The sequence below is a fragment of the Arvicanthis niloticus genome, chromosome 11 (assembly GCF_011762505.2).
Source record: "Arvicanthis niloticus isolate mArvNil1 chromosome 11, mArvNil1.pat.X, whole genome shotgun sequence".
Taxonomy (NCBI): Eukaryota; Metazoa; Chordata; class Mammalia; order Rodentia; family Muridae; genus Arvicanthis; species Arvicanthis niloticus.
In genome coordinates this window covers 17,252,686-17,272,515 of record NC_047668.1, presented here as the reverse complement: position 1 = coordinate 17,272,515, position 19,830 = coordinate 17,252,686, and the positions used below count along the sequence as shown (strand labels likewise).

General features: G+C 36.9%; 1 protein-coding gene across 1 annotated transcript in view; it reads left to right on the top strand.

Annotated features, from left to right (window-relative positions):
• G2e3 (G2/M-phase specific E3 ubiquitin protein ligase) overlaps nucleotides 1-19,030 on the top strand; it is a 28,640-nt gene extending 9,610 nt beyond the window's left edge. Inside the window, exons 5-15 of the mRNA XM_034514642.2 lie at nucleotides 1,367-1,491; nucleotides 2,617-2,782; nucleotides 3,806-3,912; nucleotides 4,655-4,771; nucleotides 7,077-7,201; nucleotides 7,307-7,436; nucleotides 9,162-9,469; nucleotides 11,687-11,868; nucleotides 12,644-12,816; nucleotides 16,858-17,048; nucleotides 17,724-19,030. Coding sequence (XP_034370533.1) covers nucleotides 1,367-1,491; nucleotides 2,617-2,782; nucleotides 3,806-3,912; nucleotides 4,655-4,771; nucleotides 7,077-7,201; nucleotides 7,307-7,436; nucleotides 9,162-9,469; nucleotides 11,687-11,868; nucleotides 12,644-12,816; nucleotides 16,858-17,048; nucleotides 17,724-17,980 — 1,881 coding nt within the window. The 3' untranslated portion in view covers nucleotides 17,981-19,030. The remainder of the gene's footprint in view (nucleotides 1-1,366; nucleotides 1,492-2,616; nucleotides 2,783-3,805; nucleotides 3,913-4,654; nucleotides 4,772-7,076; nucleotides 7,202-7,306; nucleotides 7,437-9,161; nucleotides 9,470-11,686; nucleotides 11,869-12,643; nucleotides 12,817-16,857; nucleotides 17,049-17,723) is intronic.
• Nucleotides 19,031-19,830: the final 800 nt, after the last annotated feature.

Sequence of the window (19,830 nt, the reverse complement as noted above, 5' to 3'; positions counted from 1 at the left end):
CTACCTGGCTCTATCCCAGAATCCTTTCTCTCTTCCCACCTCTATTTCCTGCCTAGGCATAGGCTTCTTTATTGACAGATGATGCTTCCATACCACACACAACGTATTCTCTCTACAAAGTACTATGTTTCTCTCCCCTGTCACTATAGTCCATTCTCAGTGTGTGCCGGTTGTGAAAACTAAGGTTGATGGGAAAATAAAGCAGTGTCACTCATGAAAACTTAACACAGAACAAATATAGCAGAAGCATTTATTTGCTGGAGATGGTCACTTTTTAAGATGTCATATGTAAAAACATTGGGTGAGTGGTTAGCATAAAGAGAACCAGTGGTGAAATCTGAGGATCTGGGGCTCTAGAGGAACATTTCTGTGAGTGGTTCCAATAAGCCAAAGGACTTATTCAGGATGCAGGATCAAGATTCCTTAACCTCTTACTAATAGCAAACTTGGAATTAAGGGGAGTCTCCCTTACAAGTTTTTATAGCTGTCAGTTTTCTTAATATATCCAAATCTTCTAAGTATGTTGTGAACCTATGGGGATATTTTCACCTGAGAGAAGTGCTCCCACACCAGAAGAGGGCATCAGATCCCATGATTGATGGTTGTTGGTTGCTGGGAATTAAGCTCAGGACCTCTGAAAGAGCATGCAGTACTCTTAACCGCTGAGCCATCTCTGATCAAGTCTTGGTGTATTTTATCTTTAATTTCCATGATGCAGCCTTTTGTTGAGGGAAGGTTCTCAAGAAAGAAACCCAGGGACAGGAAATGAAATAGAGACTGGATGGCTGGAGAGATGGCTCAGCGATTAAGAGCACTGACTGCTCTTCCAGAGGTCCTGAGTTCAATTCCCAGCAAACACATGGTGCCTCACAACCATCTGTAATGTATACAATTCCCTCTTCTAGTGTGTCTAAAGGCAGATACACTGTACTTATATACATAAAATGAATAAATATATCCTTAAAAATTAAAAAAAAAAAAAAAAAAAAGAAATAGAGACTGGAGGAGTGCAGCTTTGGCTTGCTCAGCCTGCTTTCCTGTACAGCCCAGGACCAGCAGCCCAGCCACAGTAGGCGGAAATCCCACACATTCATCACTGATGGTAAAATGCTCCCACAGACTTGCCTACAGGCCAATTTGATGGAGGCATTTTTGTAAACTGAGGCTCCTTTTCTCTGACACTCTAGACTGACAAAAAAGGAAAAACTTACCCAGTGCAGATCTTAAAACTTTGTCATTTGGGTTAGAATAGAGTATACTATAGCAATAATTAATTGTCAGTCTTTTTTGCCAGGAACACTCATTATTTTATCAAGCTATAGTACTGAAAGTTTTTATATTATACTCCTGTTTTCATCTCTTCTAGAAGTGTACTGTTTGCAAGAAAACTGGTGCTTCAATTGGATGTGTTGTACCCCAGTGTAAACGAAGTTATCACTTGCCTTGTGGACTTCAGAAAGAATGTATTTTCCAGTTCACTGACAATTTTGCGTGAGTTATTTAACTGCTCATTACATATTAAACACAAGGAGCTGGAATAATGATTTAGCCGTTAAGAACACTGACTGTTCTTCGAGGGGACCCAGGCTTGGCTTCCAGCACCCCCCTGGCATCTCGAAACTCTCTGAAACTTGTGTCCCAAGGGATCCAGCACCCTGTTCTGGCCTTTGTGGGCACCTGGCATACAGTTGATGTACAGATATATTTCCTTTCAATATGCCTTGTATACATTTAAAGAAATTTTAACTAAAAAAATTAAATATAAATGTTAAAGAATGATGAGAAATGGCCCAAAGATATAGTTTCCAAGTAAAATTACATTTTAAAGTTGTACTGAATTTATACATGTTACATATGCAATATACATAAGGAGTGTGGGTGAATGAATGTGTACTTGTATATAATATTATATTGTATTACATATCATTTCCTTTTGGAGTTCGTTCTATATAGTAAAACTTGAGTTACAAGGTCTGAGATGGACCCCAAGATTATTACTCACATTCAACTCTCAGCCCTAGGATGAACTTTTGATTTATATTTTTCTGAAACATTTTATATCACACAGTTCAGAAATTAAATTGCTCTATAAACTTTGTTGAGTTAATAAAAAATCAAATTTACTATGACATACCCCATGAGTACAGCTTCAAACATGAAGATTTGTGAATTTTGGCGTTTGGTACCATGAGTATTTGTTGAGTCTTCGTATTTCTATTAATATAATGGTTAGGCAAAATGGGAAAAAAAACCAAAGCCTTAGAAATACAAAGGAAAGAAGTAGATTAGGAGCAGTTTGTTACTTGCATAGGACGTGCCACCTGATGGATGGGTTAAGTTCTTGTACCCTAGGTGATACCGAATTCGGTAGTGTGTACCCGCTGGGTACAAGGAGATACAGGCTGTATTAGTAACTAGTGCAGTGCTGTGTACTCTATTCCTAACAAAATAGTGAGAGTAGCCTACGAGGAAGTGTTACCACCACAGTTTGTTTCAAAGCATTTCCTTGATTATCGGCTGTTAGACTATAGGGCCCACATTTGTGAAATAGAAGAGGATGTTAACTGAGTTGTGTTTTTTCTTCCTTATATAGTCTTAAAATTTTTCTATTTTTAGGTCATTTTGCTGGAAACATCGACCAGTTCAAGCAATTACATCTAATAAATACAGTGGCTCTTTGCCATGTACTATCTGTTTGGAGTTTGTCGAGCCTATTCCCACATATAACATATTACAAAGTCCCTGCTGTAAGAATGCTTGGTTTCATAGAGACTGTTTACAGGTAAGATAGCCCTTTTAATCTTTGTCTCCATAATATAAAATCTATTGCTTGTCAATTTGAATTTTAATCTGGTGTCATGAAACAAAATATCATAAAATTCCAGTATTCCTCTCTTGGAGCCTATAATACTCTTGGGAGTTCTCTTCTCACTTCTTAATAAATCTGTGTTTACTCTGCTCAAACAAAGAAAACAGTATCATAACAACATTGGGGCCAGAGATGTAGTTCAGTGGTCGAGTTCTTACCCAGTGTGCATATTGTATAGAAAGTGCTGTCAGTCAAAACCAGGCCAAATAGCAAAGATTTAATGTTTTAAATCTTCATGTGTATCCTTTTTTTAAAAAAACAAAACATGGCACTTTTAAAGCTAGGCATGTTAGTTAGCACAGTAGTACTAGGCAGTAACTCCACCCTGGGCCTTCATGGGATGGTAGTGGAAGGGTTCAGAGAGGCATTTTTGAAACTCATTGCCCAAATCAGTCTAGATGAACAGATGAAAAGCCTGACTTCAACCTCTGACCTCAACATGCACACCCAAGAAGACATACATACACTGCACACACATATGAATAACACTTTACTATAGTTGTACAGGATAGATAACAGATTCTGAGCAGGAGGCAGCTGCTCCAGGCTCCAGGCTCCTGCCCTGAATTTCTTCCCTCAGTGATGGTGTGACCTAGGAGCTGAGCTGTAAGACAAAAATAAAAAATAAGCCCTTTTCTCCTGATGTTGACGTTCACGAGTGTTTTCTCATAGCTACCGACAGCAAACTAGAATGGTATTAAAGTTTGAGAAAGTAAATTGGTGACTGCTGGAAAGGCAAGAATCATGTATTCATCAGATGTTTTTTAAACTGAAGAAAGAGTTGTCTTTGTTTAGGATGGCTCTGTTTATAGGTCTCAGAGCCATTGCACAGGAAATACTCCCGTGATACAAGAAAGCAAAGAACATGTTTAGTTATTTAATTCACAGCCTGATGAGAGATGCATTGCTAACTAGATTTTCCCATTTTTGCTGTAGGTTCAAGCAATAAATGCAGGAGTGTTCTTCTTTAGATGTACACTATGCAATAATACCGACATCTTTCAGAAAGAGATGTTGAGAATGGGAATTCACATTCCTGAAAAGTGAGTAACATTTGGCTTTTTGACCAAAAAGCATTTAAATGTAGTATTTACTAATATTAACAGTAATCATTTATGTCTGATTAGTGATTGTGGCTAAGTAGCCATGTCATAATGGGTCAAGTGCCTTCTCCCAGATGCCAGCTTTTGAAGAACAGGCACTATGATGTCAGTATCTCCTTAGCTGATGTGTCTCAGTCAAGTCCAGTTCTGGGTGATTTGTATAGCATCTTCAAGTGTTCTAAGCCAGGCTAAATGGGTTTAAAACGGAAAAGGAGAATTTTTGTAATGCCACAAGGTGAGAAATCCTGAGAAGTGATAGTAACCTTGAAAGCTAAAGTTGGATCCTAGTCCTTGGTTTATAGGCCAGCATTGGCCAGGAACCGAGTTCCAGGCTTACCCAGGCTACATAGTCTTGGGCCAGAGAGAGTGAAAGAAAGAAGCACCAAACAAACATGACTTATTCCCAGCACTTAAGAAGCTGGAGAAAAACTTGAATTTGAAGCCAGCCTAGAATATAACAACAAAAAATTGGAATACTAGAAAAATGTAGATTTTAGAAAGTTTGTTCAGTTTCTCATGTAGTATTTGAAAGTTCACTGTGAAATTGAATGTTAGATAAATTAACGTAATGGATTTCTGTGCTGAAAAGATCAGCCTAAAAAAATGGTATAACTTTAATCCTTGCTTCTAAATTATCAATTCTGTTAAGCCAAAGCACACATCATATCTTATTTCATTATAGAGATGCATCCTGGGAATTAGAAGAGAATGCATATCAAGAGCTGTTGCAGAGCCATGACCGCTGTGATGTTCGGAGATGTCACTGCAAAAATGGCCGAGACTACAATGAACCTAATAGGTATTTCTGCAAGTTGTATTTTGTTTAGTTGTTTCTTCCTGAGACTTAGCTAAGAATGTCAGTTTTCTAGTAAATTAGAGGATGCTTGAGGTTTTAACTTAAGACTAAGCATGTTTATTAAGTGTGTATGTTACAGAGAAATTTCTGTAATCAGTATAGAAGATTGTTTTATAAATTGTCATGAGCCAAGTTGAGGGGGTGTTGTAAGTGTAAACTTTGTTTGTTTGTTTGTTTGTTTGTTTGTTTTGATTTTTTGAGACAGGGTTTCTCTGTGTAGCCCGGGCTGTCCTGGACTCACTCTGTAGACCAGGCTGGCCTCGAACTCAGAAATTTGCCTGCCTCTGCCTCCCAAGTGCTGGGATTAAGGCGTGTGCCACCACTGCCTGGCTATTGTAAGTGTAAATTACACCCAGAGCTCCTGTAACAAAACACTGAAGTTTGTTCATAGGCTAACGTCCCAGAACTAGGTACTTGTGACTAGAGTGTTGCCTGGAGATGATGCAGATGACTGTCTCTTCACTGTGTCCTCGTGGTTCTCTCTCTTGTCTGTGGCCTGTCGCCTTCTAAAAATGTTATTGTTCCTGTTCACGTAATCTTCCTTACCATAAGAGGCTTAGAATGTACGAGTCTTGTTTTTTCATAAAAAAATGATTCTCATGAATCAAGTAGTAGGTGTGAAGAATCTGAGCACTGTCCAGCTTCTGAAGCATCCTGTACATCACAGGTCCCCTACTATTTGATGTTACTATCATGGTTTAACCTTTTGTCTTGGAACACAAACATCTGTTACCTAGATGCTTGCCTTTCGTTCTAGTGGTAATGTATGTAGCAGCTGGAGTATGGGTCTAAAGTCAAGGTAAACTGGGTGGAGATCCTTACTTTAAGGCATGTGGCAATATATAAGCTTAGAAAGACTAGCTCCCTGTGAGTAGGTGTCCTCCTAGTCACAGAATATACACAGCGGTGCTTCTTTCCACTTTTAAAATTGTGAGAATCTTAAAGGGGGCCTAGTATGTGATAAACACTTTTCACTGTCTTCTTCCTCTTTGTGAGTGGGCAGAACTCCTTTGTAGAAGAGAGTCAGGCACCTATGCCCTATCCATTCACACTCAGGAGAAGATGCCCATACATACAGGTATTGGGAGATTATCTAGCACCTAACTCTCACAATATTTTCACATTTTCAGGGAATATATTTGTTTCAGTGCAAATGATTGTGTACTCATTCCCACACAATGTGAAAAAAGCTTCCTGCCCAGTACCTTTATGTGTGTTGAATAGTTTTACGACAACTTGACACAAGCTAGACATCTGGGAGGAGAGAAACTCAATTGAAACAGTGCTTCCATAAGATCTAGCTGTAGGCATTTTCTTAATTAGTGATTAATCTGGGAGGGGCCAGTCCATGTGGGTGGGGCTGCCCTTGGACTGGTGGTCCTGGGTTCCAAAAGAAGGCAAGGCAGGCTAAGCAAAATATGGGGAGCAAGCCAGTAAGCAGCACCCTCCATGGCCTTAGCATCAGCTCCTGCTCTTAGGTTCCTGCCCTGAGTTCCTGACCTGCATTCTCACAGTGATGGGCCCATAAATACTTTCTTCCCAAAGTTACTTTTGGTCGTGGTGTTTTATCACAGCAATAGAAACCCTAATATATGCACTTGTACAGGAATGTATATGGATTATCATATCACAGGGCAATGAGAGACAAAGAGGAGCGAGAATATGAATATATGCCAGGAACAACCTCTAGATCGTGCTGCATTGCACAGCACCTGAAATGTTGGAGAAAAGTTTCTTTGTTTGGTTCAGGATATATACTGTGTACCTGGATACTACAGATCAGATACTGCTAATACTTAATACTTCCATATCACACACAGTAGTCTCTCTGGAAACATACTGTCTCAAATGTAAAGGGAAATATATTTCTGCTTATCATAAACCTTTCAAGTAGCTACATTCTTTGTATATTTGTGTATGTTGGTATTAGTTTAGGTTTTTAAGTTAAGGAGGTCTGGAGGAAGAGATTACAAAACTTAAAATGAGAGAAAATACTTTAGAGTCATGTGTGGTGAGGCATGTCTGTAATCACAGCACTTGAGAGAATGGCCAGCCTGGGCTGCATAGTGATTCTAAGCCAACCTGGACTACAGTTCAGACCTTTCCTAAGATAGTCAGTACTTCATAGGCGGAGATGAAGTATTGGAGGTCTAGTGTTTTCCTTCCTTTGGTAGCTGGTTGCGGTTTATGGCAGAGCTAGTGATCCAGCACTAACAGACCACACATGTACTTTTGTCTGTGTCCTCAGCAAATGGGAAGTGAAGCGATGTCAGAGCTGTGGTTCCAGCGGAACCCACTTAGCCTGCTCCTCGCTGCAGTCTTGGGAACAAAATTGGGATTGTTTGGACTGTAGAAGAATTACCTACACTTCAGGTAATAATTGTAATGTTGAATAAAGTTGGTTTTGTTCAAGTACATGTTGTTGAAAATGTTTTGCTGATGTTTCTGTTGAGCTAACCTCGAGATTTAAATATGTAGATTTCCAAAAGGCCCCCAAACACCCATTAGCCAACTCTACCAACGTGACACTGACTGACTGCTTGCTGGAAGAGTCATCGCCTAAGCTCCCCAGACAGTCAACTGTAGCCCCGCATAAAGAACTACTGAGGTATGTATTTTGAATTTTAGGGAAACATAAAAATCACTTTGAAAAAAGTTATGACTTCAAATGCCACTCATACATAGGCTATTGGCTGATCATGCAATTGTTGAGAAGAATGATTTTTTTTCAAACTGTAGGACCCAACATGGGATGCATGAAGTTAGGAAAAGGCAGGGGGAAGTAAAATAGCTGTGAGTGGTCACAGAGCTATAGTTGGAATTGGAGACCCGCCTGAGACATGAGGATCTGTGTCATAAAGGAAGAGAAGGGGAGTGAAGGGAGGGAGGGGGGAGAGCAAAATATCAGGCTGCATTAACCAGTTGGTATATTTTTCTTCTATACTGAGTTATAATATAAAATAATTTTGAAGATACAAACATTATAGAAAAATATCTTTACAACATTACTTGATTCCAGACTAAAGCAAGTAATTGAGTTATCAAGCACAGCATATCCTTCTAGAAAAGAGTCCCGTTTAACACAAAGGTTGATTTTTTTTTTTTTTTTTTTTAATGCTATAACCGTTGCTTGCTTTATATATAGTCAATGTCAGGAGCCTTAAAATGTCAGCTCTTCCTTTAAAGACTCAAGGTTTATTTGTAAATGTCATTGTGCTTATTTCTACTTCCACAAAGTTCTAAACTGAGTAATTCTCGTAATCGTGCATAAACATTTAAATAAAACTAGAATTGAATTTTATGTTTTATCAGGTATGTTTTTATAGTTATGATTTTTAACTTTGCATAGCTAAAAAAAAGTTGGAGTCTTACTTTGCACTGTAGAAAAATGTAACTGTGCATGAAGGGAATTTTTTGAAAGTATTTAATAATTCTGTTTGTAGAAAAGTAGAATATTAGATACTTGCCAAAAAAGTGAATTACTAATTCAACTGAAAAACTTCTTATAAGTACTTTTACATTAAAATGATTCCTTGTCTTATATTCATGTAGCTTGAAAATAATTTTGATATTTAGGTTTCCAAAGATGTTGCACTAGAGAAACGTGACTGGTTTCTGCGTTAATGTCCAGTCATGCTTGAAAAGCGGCAGCTTTGACATTCTTAAGGAGCAAGAACACAACTGTTAGGATAAAATGTGTCTGCAGGGTTTGGGGCAGGACAGTGTTACAGAAAGGTGACCCATGCACATTGAGTCCATTACTTGTACCTGCAGATGGGAAAGTTGATGCAGGAAAAGGCTAACTCATGTGACTCATGGATGTTAGTTCTCAGAGGTTCTGATTGTGCACACGGACCTTCGGGCTCAAGGATGCGTATTTATAACGACTTCATAGATGATCCTCTTGCTCTAGGACTATACTTTTAAGAATTGTTGATCTAGATGGTCTAGACTAAAAGATATTGAAGGAAATGTGACTTCTGTTGATAATATTAGCTGTATTATCTGTTAAAACTTCATTATAGATACTTGTTTTAGTTATTGACAAGGAAGCAAGAATTCAAACTTTATACCCTTAAATCTGAGTTCACATTAGACATTCAAATAATCTTAACATTTCTGCAAATGATCATAAGTTAGTAGATAGTTATAATGGGGGAATTTAAAAGTAGATAGTCAGATAAATGTTTTTGTTTATGGTTCCAGTATTAGAGAAGATCTTTTTAAAATTAAAAACTGAACAAAACAAACAAACCTACATCTTTTAATGTTCTGTAACTGCTGTTTCACATAAACTCCTTTAATGTTCTTTATTCAAATCTGTATTTTATAGGCAAGGCAGCAAATTTAGGAGAGACATTTCAACAATATTGATAGAGTTAGGATTCCAAATTAAAAAGAAAGCTAAGACATTATACATCAACAAAGCCAATGTGTGGAGGAGTGCCTTAGAGCAGTTCCAGAGCCAGAAGTTTAACCCTTCATCCTCCATTGAAGTAGTGTATGTTAATGCCAATGATGAGGTTGGAAGCCAGCATCCGGGATCAAAGCAAGAATTTCTGAGTCACTTAATGCTCCATCTTGAGAATTCATCAGTGTTTGAAGGGTCCTTGGCAAAGAACTTATCTCTAAATTCTCAAGGTAATTATTTTTATTATTATACACATGGAAGGTAGCATGTGTAGCTAAAACCAAGGTACTTGGTTTGAATATTCTTTAGGTATATCTGGAATAAATAGTTAATATTTGTCAGTAAATGAGAATTTGATACTTTTAAAAGTAAAGACTGAAGTATATCTGGGTTTGGAGAAATGACTTAGTGGTTAGGAATGCTTGCTGTGCTTGAAACGACCCAACTTCAATGTGCAGTACCCACATTAATCGGCTCGCAACTCCAGCTTCAGGGCATCCAACAGCTGTGCCCTCCTTGGACACCTGAACTCTTATACACAGACGGCTTAGTTATGCAGGCTCATAATTAAAACACAATTCTTACATCTGTACTATAGCAGTGTGATTAGTGACTTCATAATTAAATATGTGTATTTCAATTTTGTATTTTCTTGAATTTCATTCGACTCACATACCAGGTAAAAGGGATAGTTATTTGGGCCCTTCGTGTTCATTCTTAGACTTTTGAGACAGGGTTTCTCTGTAGCCCTGGCTGACCTGGAACTTGCTCTGTAGACCAGGCTGGCCTTGAACTTAAGAGATCAGCCTACCTCCGCTTCACAAGTGGGATTGAAGGCATGTTCATTATAATTAAATACTTAGTGTTTTTTTGCAATATGGACTTTATGTTAAATTTGTTTTATGATTTATGCCTAACTTTTTAAAAATAAATGCACTAAGTCTCAGGAATGAGAGGCAAGTGTGGGGCTACTGCTCTGGAGTTGACACTTTTACATGAACTTGCTAAACAGGATTTTCTTGTAACAGTTTCATATGTGCTTTTCTATCTTTAGGTAAAGATCTATTTTGGTTGAGTAAACACTTGAAAACTTGGTAACTCGGTTACAAGTTACAATGGGTAACTTGGTGTTTCTTCTTAGGAGGTTTTTCTTGCAAGGAAATTGAAAAAGAATAAGAAGGTTTATTACATTTTAATTTCTTCCTTTATCATTGCCTGAACCATAATTTTTTTTCTATTTATAAACGACTTAGTTCTACCCCCTCTCTAATGCCTTCCCAAATAATTAGTTGCTATTTAAGGATGTTTTGGCATAGTGAGTGGAAAGCACAGAAATGTAACCTATAAAACCTGAATTTAAGACTGTGTATATCTATCTAGTGGCTCTCACTTTCGTGGTGAATTACCCTCCCTGGATATAAAGTTTTTTTTTTTTTTTTTTCCAGCTGGAAAATCTAGCTGCATAAGATTATTAATGAAGATATAATGATATAATATATTAAATGTTACTTATTGTTTTGAAGAACTAGTGTAATTATAAAATAACATTTACATAACTTTCTTACCCATTATAATTACTACTAAAACATTTTTAATAACTTTTAATTATTTAAAGCTATGAGTGTTATATGGTAGCATATAGTGTTGAGTAAATCTCCCTTTTTGTAAGATATATACTGACAACCTTAAAAATGTTCCTATGCTTTGATTCACTGATAGCATAGTATGAACAGATCTGCTCCAGTCGTGTTTGTTTGAGTCAGAATATGTAAGCCGATAGTGATTGCAACATCATGTCTCACAGTTAAATATGTCACAGAACCTGAATAGCCAGTAGGAAAGGATGCTTTGTACTGTAGTACATTCTCAACTAATGTACCTAATAATAGCTGTGACTGTAAACCTATTTTGAATAAATTTAGAAAATTTTATAATACAGTACATGGGAAAAATTGGAATATAACTATGTATATATTTACTCAATAACCGACAAAAGTAAGGCAGGAAATATACACTCACTATGATACAATTAATTATAATCACATTTTAAAAAATTATTTCAAGTGAGTGGGTGTTTTGTTTGTGTGTATGTTTACGTACCACTTAAGTGCCTGGTGCCTGCAGAGGTCAGAAAAGGGCAGCAGATCCCCTGAAATTGGAGTTACAGATGAGTGTGGGCTGGGAACAGAACCCATGTCCTCTGCCAGTATAACTCCAGTGCCCACTCATAGATAGTTTCTTTTGCCAGAGATTTACATTTCGTTCTACATTAGGTAATTTCTATCCACGTGGGATGTTTTTAAATAGATTTCTAGGGAAGGTCTATATACAGGATAGTAGCTTCTTACGGTTATTTTACAAATGTTCAAAATTTTAAATTACTTTCTCGCTGTAGATGTCCTCATTTTAAATTGTCTTATATATTTTATTTTTATCTGTATTTACAGCTATGAAAGAGAATCTTTACTATGAAGCTGGCAAAATGCTTGCCATTTCTTTAGTTCATGGTGGTCCTTCCCCTGGTTTCTTTTCTGAAACTTTGTTTAACTGCCTTGCTTATGGACCAGAAAATACTCTACCAACTTTGGATGATATTTCAGACCTTGATGTGGCACAGATTATAATCAAGGTAAGAAATAAACCTGTTCATTAAAATATAAATTACATTCTAGTTGTATTTTAGTATAAGTGATAGATCTGTTGTACATACCCAGAGTTCAGAACCCAGATCAGAAACTAATACAGTTGGTCATGGTTGAACACGCCTGTATAAATGTCACCAATTTAAGTCTTCAAGGCTAGCCTGGGCTGTATAGTGAGACCTGTTTTAAAGACAACAACAATCAAAAAGGAACATAAAAAACAGCTAGAGAATCGGTTTTCTTTTTTCATCATGTGGTTTCTAGGATGGAAAATGGACATCTCTTACATATTTCTTGGCATAATTTTATTCTACCCTGTTTTACTAAAGAATTGGCTATAGGACTGGAGATCTGGTTCAGTAGTTAAGAGAGCATACAGCGAGTGACCTGGAGTGGTGCTGCATGCCTTTAATCCCAGGGCTTAGCCGGCAGAAACAGATGGATCCTATAATTCATGGTCAGCCTGGCCAGCATAGAGAATTCTAGGCCAGCCAAGGGACTGCGGAGTTAATACTCTGTCTCACAAAAAGAGAGAGAGAGAGAACTGCTTTTGGCAGAAGATCCAAATGAGATCCCAGCATGCATGCATGGCAGGCACCTCCCGCCCACTTCTCGCTCCAGATCATCCACAGGTGCCTGCACTCACAAGCACATACCCCACACATGGAAAAAAACTTTTTAAAAAAAATTTTTATAAAATTGAATATAGAATGCATTATCTGAGAATAAATGGGTAATGTGAGCATACTTTTCCTGTTACAGATAGATGCTGCAGCTGATTTAAACATTTTAAAGTCAGTAATGAACGAATACTATAAGTACCTAGAGTTTAGTGGATGTTTAAGACTTATGACAACATTAAGTGATAAATACATGTTGGTAAAAGACATCCTTTTCTACCATGTAATTAAGAGAGTCAAAGCACCTTTTGAAAGGTAAGTTGCTTATTTCTATGTTAAAGATTCTATTAAATAACTTATGTTTATTTGGTAATAAATATAAATGTTTAACTTCAGAGATTTTTTTTTTAAAGATTTATTTATTTATTTAATGTATATGAATACCACCATTCCTGTCTTCAGATACACCAGAAGAGGGCATCAGATCCCATTACAGATGGTTGTGAGCCACCATGTGGTTGCTGGGAATTGAACTCAGGACCTCTAGAAGAGCAGTTGGTGCTCTTAACCTCTGAGCCATCTCTCCAACCCCAATTTCAGAGAATTTTAATGCTATTTAAAATAATACTTTAAATTTTAACCTCTCCTGAATGAGCGCTGTTCTAATTCTGTCCAGAATTACATGAAAGGCTTCCTCAGGGATATACTATCAGCACTTCAATTATTAATTTTTTTCCTAATAAAAACTCACTTTTGTAACCATTTGAACTGCTGTCTCTACTCATTCATGTAATCAATAATGAATACCTGTCATCTGCTGGGTAAATAGGAACCAAATATAGTTGGTGTTAGCTACATTTTTTTTTTTTTTTTTTAAAGACCCAGGCTGTCTTCTAAGTCTTTATATAGCTAAGGATGACTTTGAGCTATGTTATGCCTTCTCTACTTCCTAAGTGCTAAAATGACAGATACATGCTGTCATATCTGGTCAGTAATCCCAAGTCAATCCTAATACTTAAGGATAATGTTGAATTATGGGCTAAGGCAGTTCTCAACCTCCTGATGCTCTGAATCTTGAACACAGTTCTTCATGTTGTGCTGACTCACAACCTTAACTTACTTTGCTGCTACTTCTATTTTCTTTTCTCTTTTTTTTTTTTTTTTTTTTTTGAATTTTCTTGTGGTTTTATTACTTATGAGATAGAACTCTTTATTTTCAAAACCATAAAAAGATGGTCAATATTTTATTTATGACTTAGATTCTTTCTTTATTTTTTACTATACACTAAATCATAGGAAACATAGTCTTCCAACTGTCAAGTTCTTTCTTCATTTATGGGTCTCGTGGATGTCTGTTTTCTCTACAACCCAGAACACACACACACACACACACACACACACACACACACAGAGGTATATGTACATATACTTAATCTGTATATTATTGTTTTGAATGTTTAGGTGTTATCACTACTCAAAGAACTCTTTCTTGGTGAAAAAACTTAAATCAGATTGTTTGTTAGTTCCTCATCTCTGTTCAGCTGACAGCTTAACTGTAATTTTGCTACTGTTGTAAATTGTAATATCAAGATATATGACCTCTGAGGGAGTCTCCACCCACTGGGCTAGATAGATGGCTCAGTAGTCAAGAGCACTGGCTGTTCTTGCCAAGGATCTAGGTTTTGTTCTCAGTACTGCATGGCCTCTAAAAACCGTGTAGTGTCCTCTTCTGGCCTCTGGGCACTGTATTCACATAGTGCACAGACATGCATTCAGGCAAAGCTAGCCATACAAATAAAAAGAAACCTTTCTTTAAAATGGATACTGGAGAATTAAGAGTACACAATGATTACTTGCTTGATTCATTCAGCATTTCATAAACAGCAGTCTCAGAACCAGTAACGTGCTATCAAAATGGAGTTGTTTTCTTTTGTACAGAGATTCACAGCCCTAATATGAGTAGTCTCTGGGTAGCTGTACTGTACGCTTAGTATTTCCTTTCAAGTTTTAGTTTTTAACTTTTTATTGATTATTGTATACCTGGACATAGATATCTATGTGGTTATAAAATTCTTAATGTTCCTGTTTAAAAAGTAGAAAGTGAAGTGTGTTTCTAGCCTCATTACATCTGTTTTCTGTCCACTTGTTAAACAACCATTTTTATCATTTTGGTGGTTTTTTCCCCAGTTATGTGTTTGCATGTGTACATATCTGTGTGGGTGACTGTAGGCCAGAAGAGGTGGTCAGGGTTCTCTGTCAGTCTCTACCTACTCCTTTGAGGCAGGGTCTCTCCCTAAACTTGTCTACTGGGCCTCCTCGTGTCTTTCTTTATCTTCCTGGACTGGAGTTGTAGGCACGTGCAGTTTGCTTGGCTTGTTGCATGGGTTCTAGGATCTGAACTCCATTCCTGATGATGACATAACAAAGCCTCTTAACCATTGAGCCAACTTCCCAGCCCCTCGTCATTTTCCTTTATATTTTTAAATTTTAAATAATAGCAAATAAATATGTATTTATTTCATTAAACATCATGGTGTGTCAGCCATCCCTCCCTCCCTCCCTTTCTTTCTTTCTTTCTTTCTTTCTTTCTTTCTTTCTTTCTTTCTTTCTTTCTTTCTTTCTTTCTTTCTTTCGCATGACAGTATAGTCTTTAGACCACGCCATAACAATGATTAGACATTTTTCTCCTTTTTACATTTTTGTTTTATTTTTTTGAGGCAGGGTTTCTCTTAGTTCTGGCTGTCCTGAAATTCACTCTGTAGACCATGCTGGCCTTGAACTCAGAGATCTGCCTTCCTCTCCCTTTGGAGTGCTTTCAATAAAGGCATGTGCCATTACACCTGGTTCCTTTTGTTCCTTTTCTTTTGTATTTTAGTTTTTCAAGAATCCATTATTTTAATATATCAATTTGATTTTTTTCTTCACAATTTCATGCTTTATTCCCACCTGCCATCTTTCTCTCTAATTTCCCTTGGTCCATTTACCCCTGTCAGTATGCACATGGGTGTGGCAACATCTGCTGGAGCATGTGCAACCCAGTGATGGCTAAAATCCCAAAGAAAATTGACTATCTCGTCCTATCTGTCAACAACTGACAGTAGTTCCCCAGCTAGTCGGACATTGTAAGCCACTCTCCCCCATCCATGCTGGAATTTTGAAACCTTTTTTTGTGAGTTCTTAAATACAGCAACTATGTTATATCCTGAGACAGATTTACAACACTCTCTACCATTTTCCAGCTTTTACATTCTTTTTGTCCCTTTTCCCCTTGGCATGGGAACTGAGGTGTAGGGAGATTAATAAAGGTGTCCCATTTAGGGCTGAGCACTTATTCTTAGTACTTCATCTAGGTGCGAGTCTTTACTGTTCATTGCTCTGACCAAGGTTGAGAACAACCCAGATCTATGCTTTAAACAAATTCAGAAGACAGTTTGACAAAATGACTGGTTAGCAAAGAGTAGATTTTTTTCTAGGAACTATGACATGGAGGTTTGATCTGGCCTCATTTCTCCCTTCTGCAAAGCATCCAGAATAGGCTTTCCACTATGGTCCCAGTGAACACATCTGGCCTGTTAGCTTTTTGTGGCAGGCATAATCTAGTTGTAGCTGAGACTGGTGATAGCTTTTCTACCTGGGCATCTGCATAATACCTTTGGCACTGTGGAAGCTCATCAGCAGTGAGTAGAGTAGTGTTGGGCTGGAGACTGAGATTTTCCTGTTTCTTCCACTCAAGGTTCATGGTGTGTGCATGCATGCATCTGTAAGGTTTTAACATATAGTTGGGTAGGCAGCCAAGAGCACTGCCAATTTTCCGTGTACAGACCTCCCTACTTACAGGGACGTATCCCTAGGATTTCATTTAGCAACCCATGTGTAGGACGTTTGCCCAATCATGTGACATAGTACTTACTACTTTCAATAAAATACAATTTTAAATCTAGAAAGGCAAGTGATTGTTTCCATAATTATCAATCTTTTTGCTTGTTGATTTGAAAATATATCCTAGTATTTTATCTCATATCTAAAGGCACGTAGTAGTTTTTGTTGGGCTCTTTTGTTTTTTTGTTTGTTTTAATCAGCTATTTATAAAATGCCAGGTAAGAGCTGGAGAGAAAGGCCAGAGGTAAAGAGCACGGACTGCTCTTTCAGAGGTCCTCAGTTTCAATTCCCAGCAACCAACCACATGGTGGCTCATCACCGTCTATAATGAGATTCGGTGCTCTCTTTTGATGTTCAAGCAATATTCAGGCCCAACACTGTGTATATAATAAATAAATACATCTTTTTAAAAAATTCCAGGTAAATTTGCATAAAACACACATGTATGTATGTTGCCTTATTATTTCTCTCTTCAAGTTTTAAACAGGGTCTGAAAACACTTGGTGTTTTAGAGAAAATTCAAACTTACCCAGAAGCATTTTATAAAATCCTCTGTCATAAACCTGAGACTCTCTCTGCAAAAAACGTCAGTGATCTGTTCACAATTCACACGTTACCGGATGTGCAAACTTTGAGGTTTTGGAACAGTTACTTAGAGGCTATAGAGGGTATGTGAAGTTTTTTTTTTATTATGTTTTTTATGATTTTTGTTCTTGCCCTAGGAAGACTTAAATCTGTTACTTGTATTTACAGAGGAAACAAGCATAAGATAAAAGTGATGAGAAAGGTTACTCAGCACACTTATATCATAAATACAAACAGATACATAGTTTAAGATGGAAACACTTTTTTTATTAAAAAAATAAAACTTTAAATATGCGTGGTCATAACAGCAAGGAGCAGTCTTGGCTAGTTTGTTTCATCTGTTTCAGTTTAAAGTCAAACTGAATTATTCTATATCAGCTTTACTCATGATACCATTAGTATTTGTTAATAAATATTACCTATATTATTTCATTTTATAAAAGAAAAAATTTTTACTTTCAACTTAATTTCATATAAATTTTTGCTTTTTACCTGCATTTATTTTTCTGCATTGATTAAGCTGTCATATTAGCAATCATATAAAAGAAGTTAACAATAAATGGGTAGACATTGATTTTCTTTGAGTTCTGCATTGATTTGCGTATTGAATGTGCTGCTTAGCACATCTTGTGTCTTAGTTTGTCCTAGATGAATGTCAGAATCTGTTACTTCAGTAATCTCAAGTCTAGTTAGTCTTTGCTAACAATGCATGTTTCATGGATTTAATTATCTTTTCTCTTCAATTGCCAACTTTTCAGATGGTAAATCTGCAACAACAATGGAAGACATTCTTATTTTTGCAACTGGTTGTAGTTCTGTCCCACCTACTGGATTTAAACCCTCTCCTTCAGTTGAATGTCTACATGTGGATTTTCCTGTTGCAAACAAATGTAAAAACTGTTTAACTCTACCAGTTACCAACACATATGAAGAGTTCCAAGAAAATATGGATTTTGCCATAAGAGACACTATAAGACTAATAAAGGAAGAAAGGTCTCACTACCTCGGACACTAAATGTTTCTTCTAATGAAAATGCTTCTTTTAAGGCTGCTATTGATACCTATTTTTATTAATAATCACTTTTGAACATTCTGGCCAGCCTCTTGGCACAACAAAATTTATGACTTTCTCATAAAGGGATGGTTTGGTTTCTAAACCACTGAAGGTTTGGTTAAGGCCTTCTCGTTATGTTTGGTGATAGCTTTCTATTCCTGTGCTGCCTTCATAACTTTAATATGAATATTTTCTATTACTGCGCTTTCTTGATAACTTCATATATTTTTAGAATGGTTGTACAAACCGTTCAGCTGTACAGGTGCTCAGCTATATTAGCATGACATGAAAAACTGTTTTCTCGATTTTTATAAATTAGAATTACCTTTTTAGGATGACACTTTTTCTAGTTTTGTTCAGTTGTCTTTTGTTTGTTCTGCTTTACTGTTTGTGGTTTTTTTTTTTTGTTTTTGTTTTTTTTTTCCCTCTCTACATAGTCCTGACTGGGAACCTGGCTATGTAGAACAAGCTGTCAAATTTCTTTATTTTAAGCATTAAATAGAAAAGTTGGCTAAGTCATCTCATCAATCAGAGATATTTTTAATGTTTTTTAATTAGGTCACCAATACAACAATTAAATAATGACTAGTTGGAAATAATGTATAAAAAACAAAGCTTTACCAATAACTCTAGGACCTATGTATGTGTCCTTGAGCTTTGAATCATGGCTGAGGAGTTTTCAGGTGTGACTGAAAATACCTTAGAAAGTACATATTGTTTATATCCTTGTGTAGTCAGCATGTCTCATGTTTGAAACCATCTAGGTGTCTGAAGAATCTCTGTGGACAGCCATATGGTTTCACTACATAACAGCTGTTATTAATATTGTTGTATGATTGGTAAGATCTCACCGTAGCATTCTATAGTTACCTTCTTTTGCTTTCAAAAGATACATTGTATAATCAATGAATGATTTATAATTTAAAACTACATATTAAAAATACTCTAATTTTTCCACATAGAGATAACTAATGTATTTTGTATATTCTTTATAAACTATTTATTTTTCAATTTTTGTTGTCTTATGACTGGGTCTTTCTATAGAGCCCAACTGTTCTAAATTTGCAATCTTCCTGCCTTAGCCACTTAGGTGCTGGGTTTATGACATATATCAATGTGTCCAGCAACATTTATTTTTTGAGTATATGAATGATATCAAGAGTTGTCCAGGCCAACTGGACAATCAAGTGGGACCCTTAGACCCTGTGGAGAGGACTGAGATTCGTAAGAAAATAAGGAGGCACAGCAAGTCAAGAAGTCTGATCAAGGTGGCAAAATTTTTATTGTTCACACAGGTTATATACTCTGAAAACAGGATATAGGGAGGGGTAGGAAAGGAAAGAGGGCTTTGCAGGTGGAGGATGCTAGCTGCAGCTGCAGGGTCTAAGTTATTCTCACAAAGCCTTTCCCTTACCAGGGGTTCTAAAAACATCTATCTAGCAGGATGTTGTCTAAATCTAGAGATCAGGAGGAAGGGTTACTAAGGTGGGTTGCTATGAGGCCTTGTTTGAAGTTCTGAGAACTGACAAGTGAATCATGGAAGGTAAGCAGAAAGAAGAATAGTAGATAGGAGAGCCAAGGGTGAGTGTTTGCCAAGAGTAAGGCCTTGCCATGGCTTCCCACAAAGAGTAACAAGAAACCATGTAATAAAATCAAGATATGTACAGATTCTTTTCAAGGCATGATGGCACACTCCTGTAATCCAAGTCCCAAGAGACTGAGGCAAAAGGATCAGGAGTGATAGCGCAAGTTTAAAACCATCCTGGCCTACAGGAGGTCCTGCTCAGTAAAAAAATAAGTAAGTACATGTC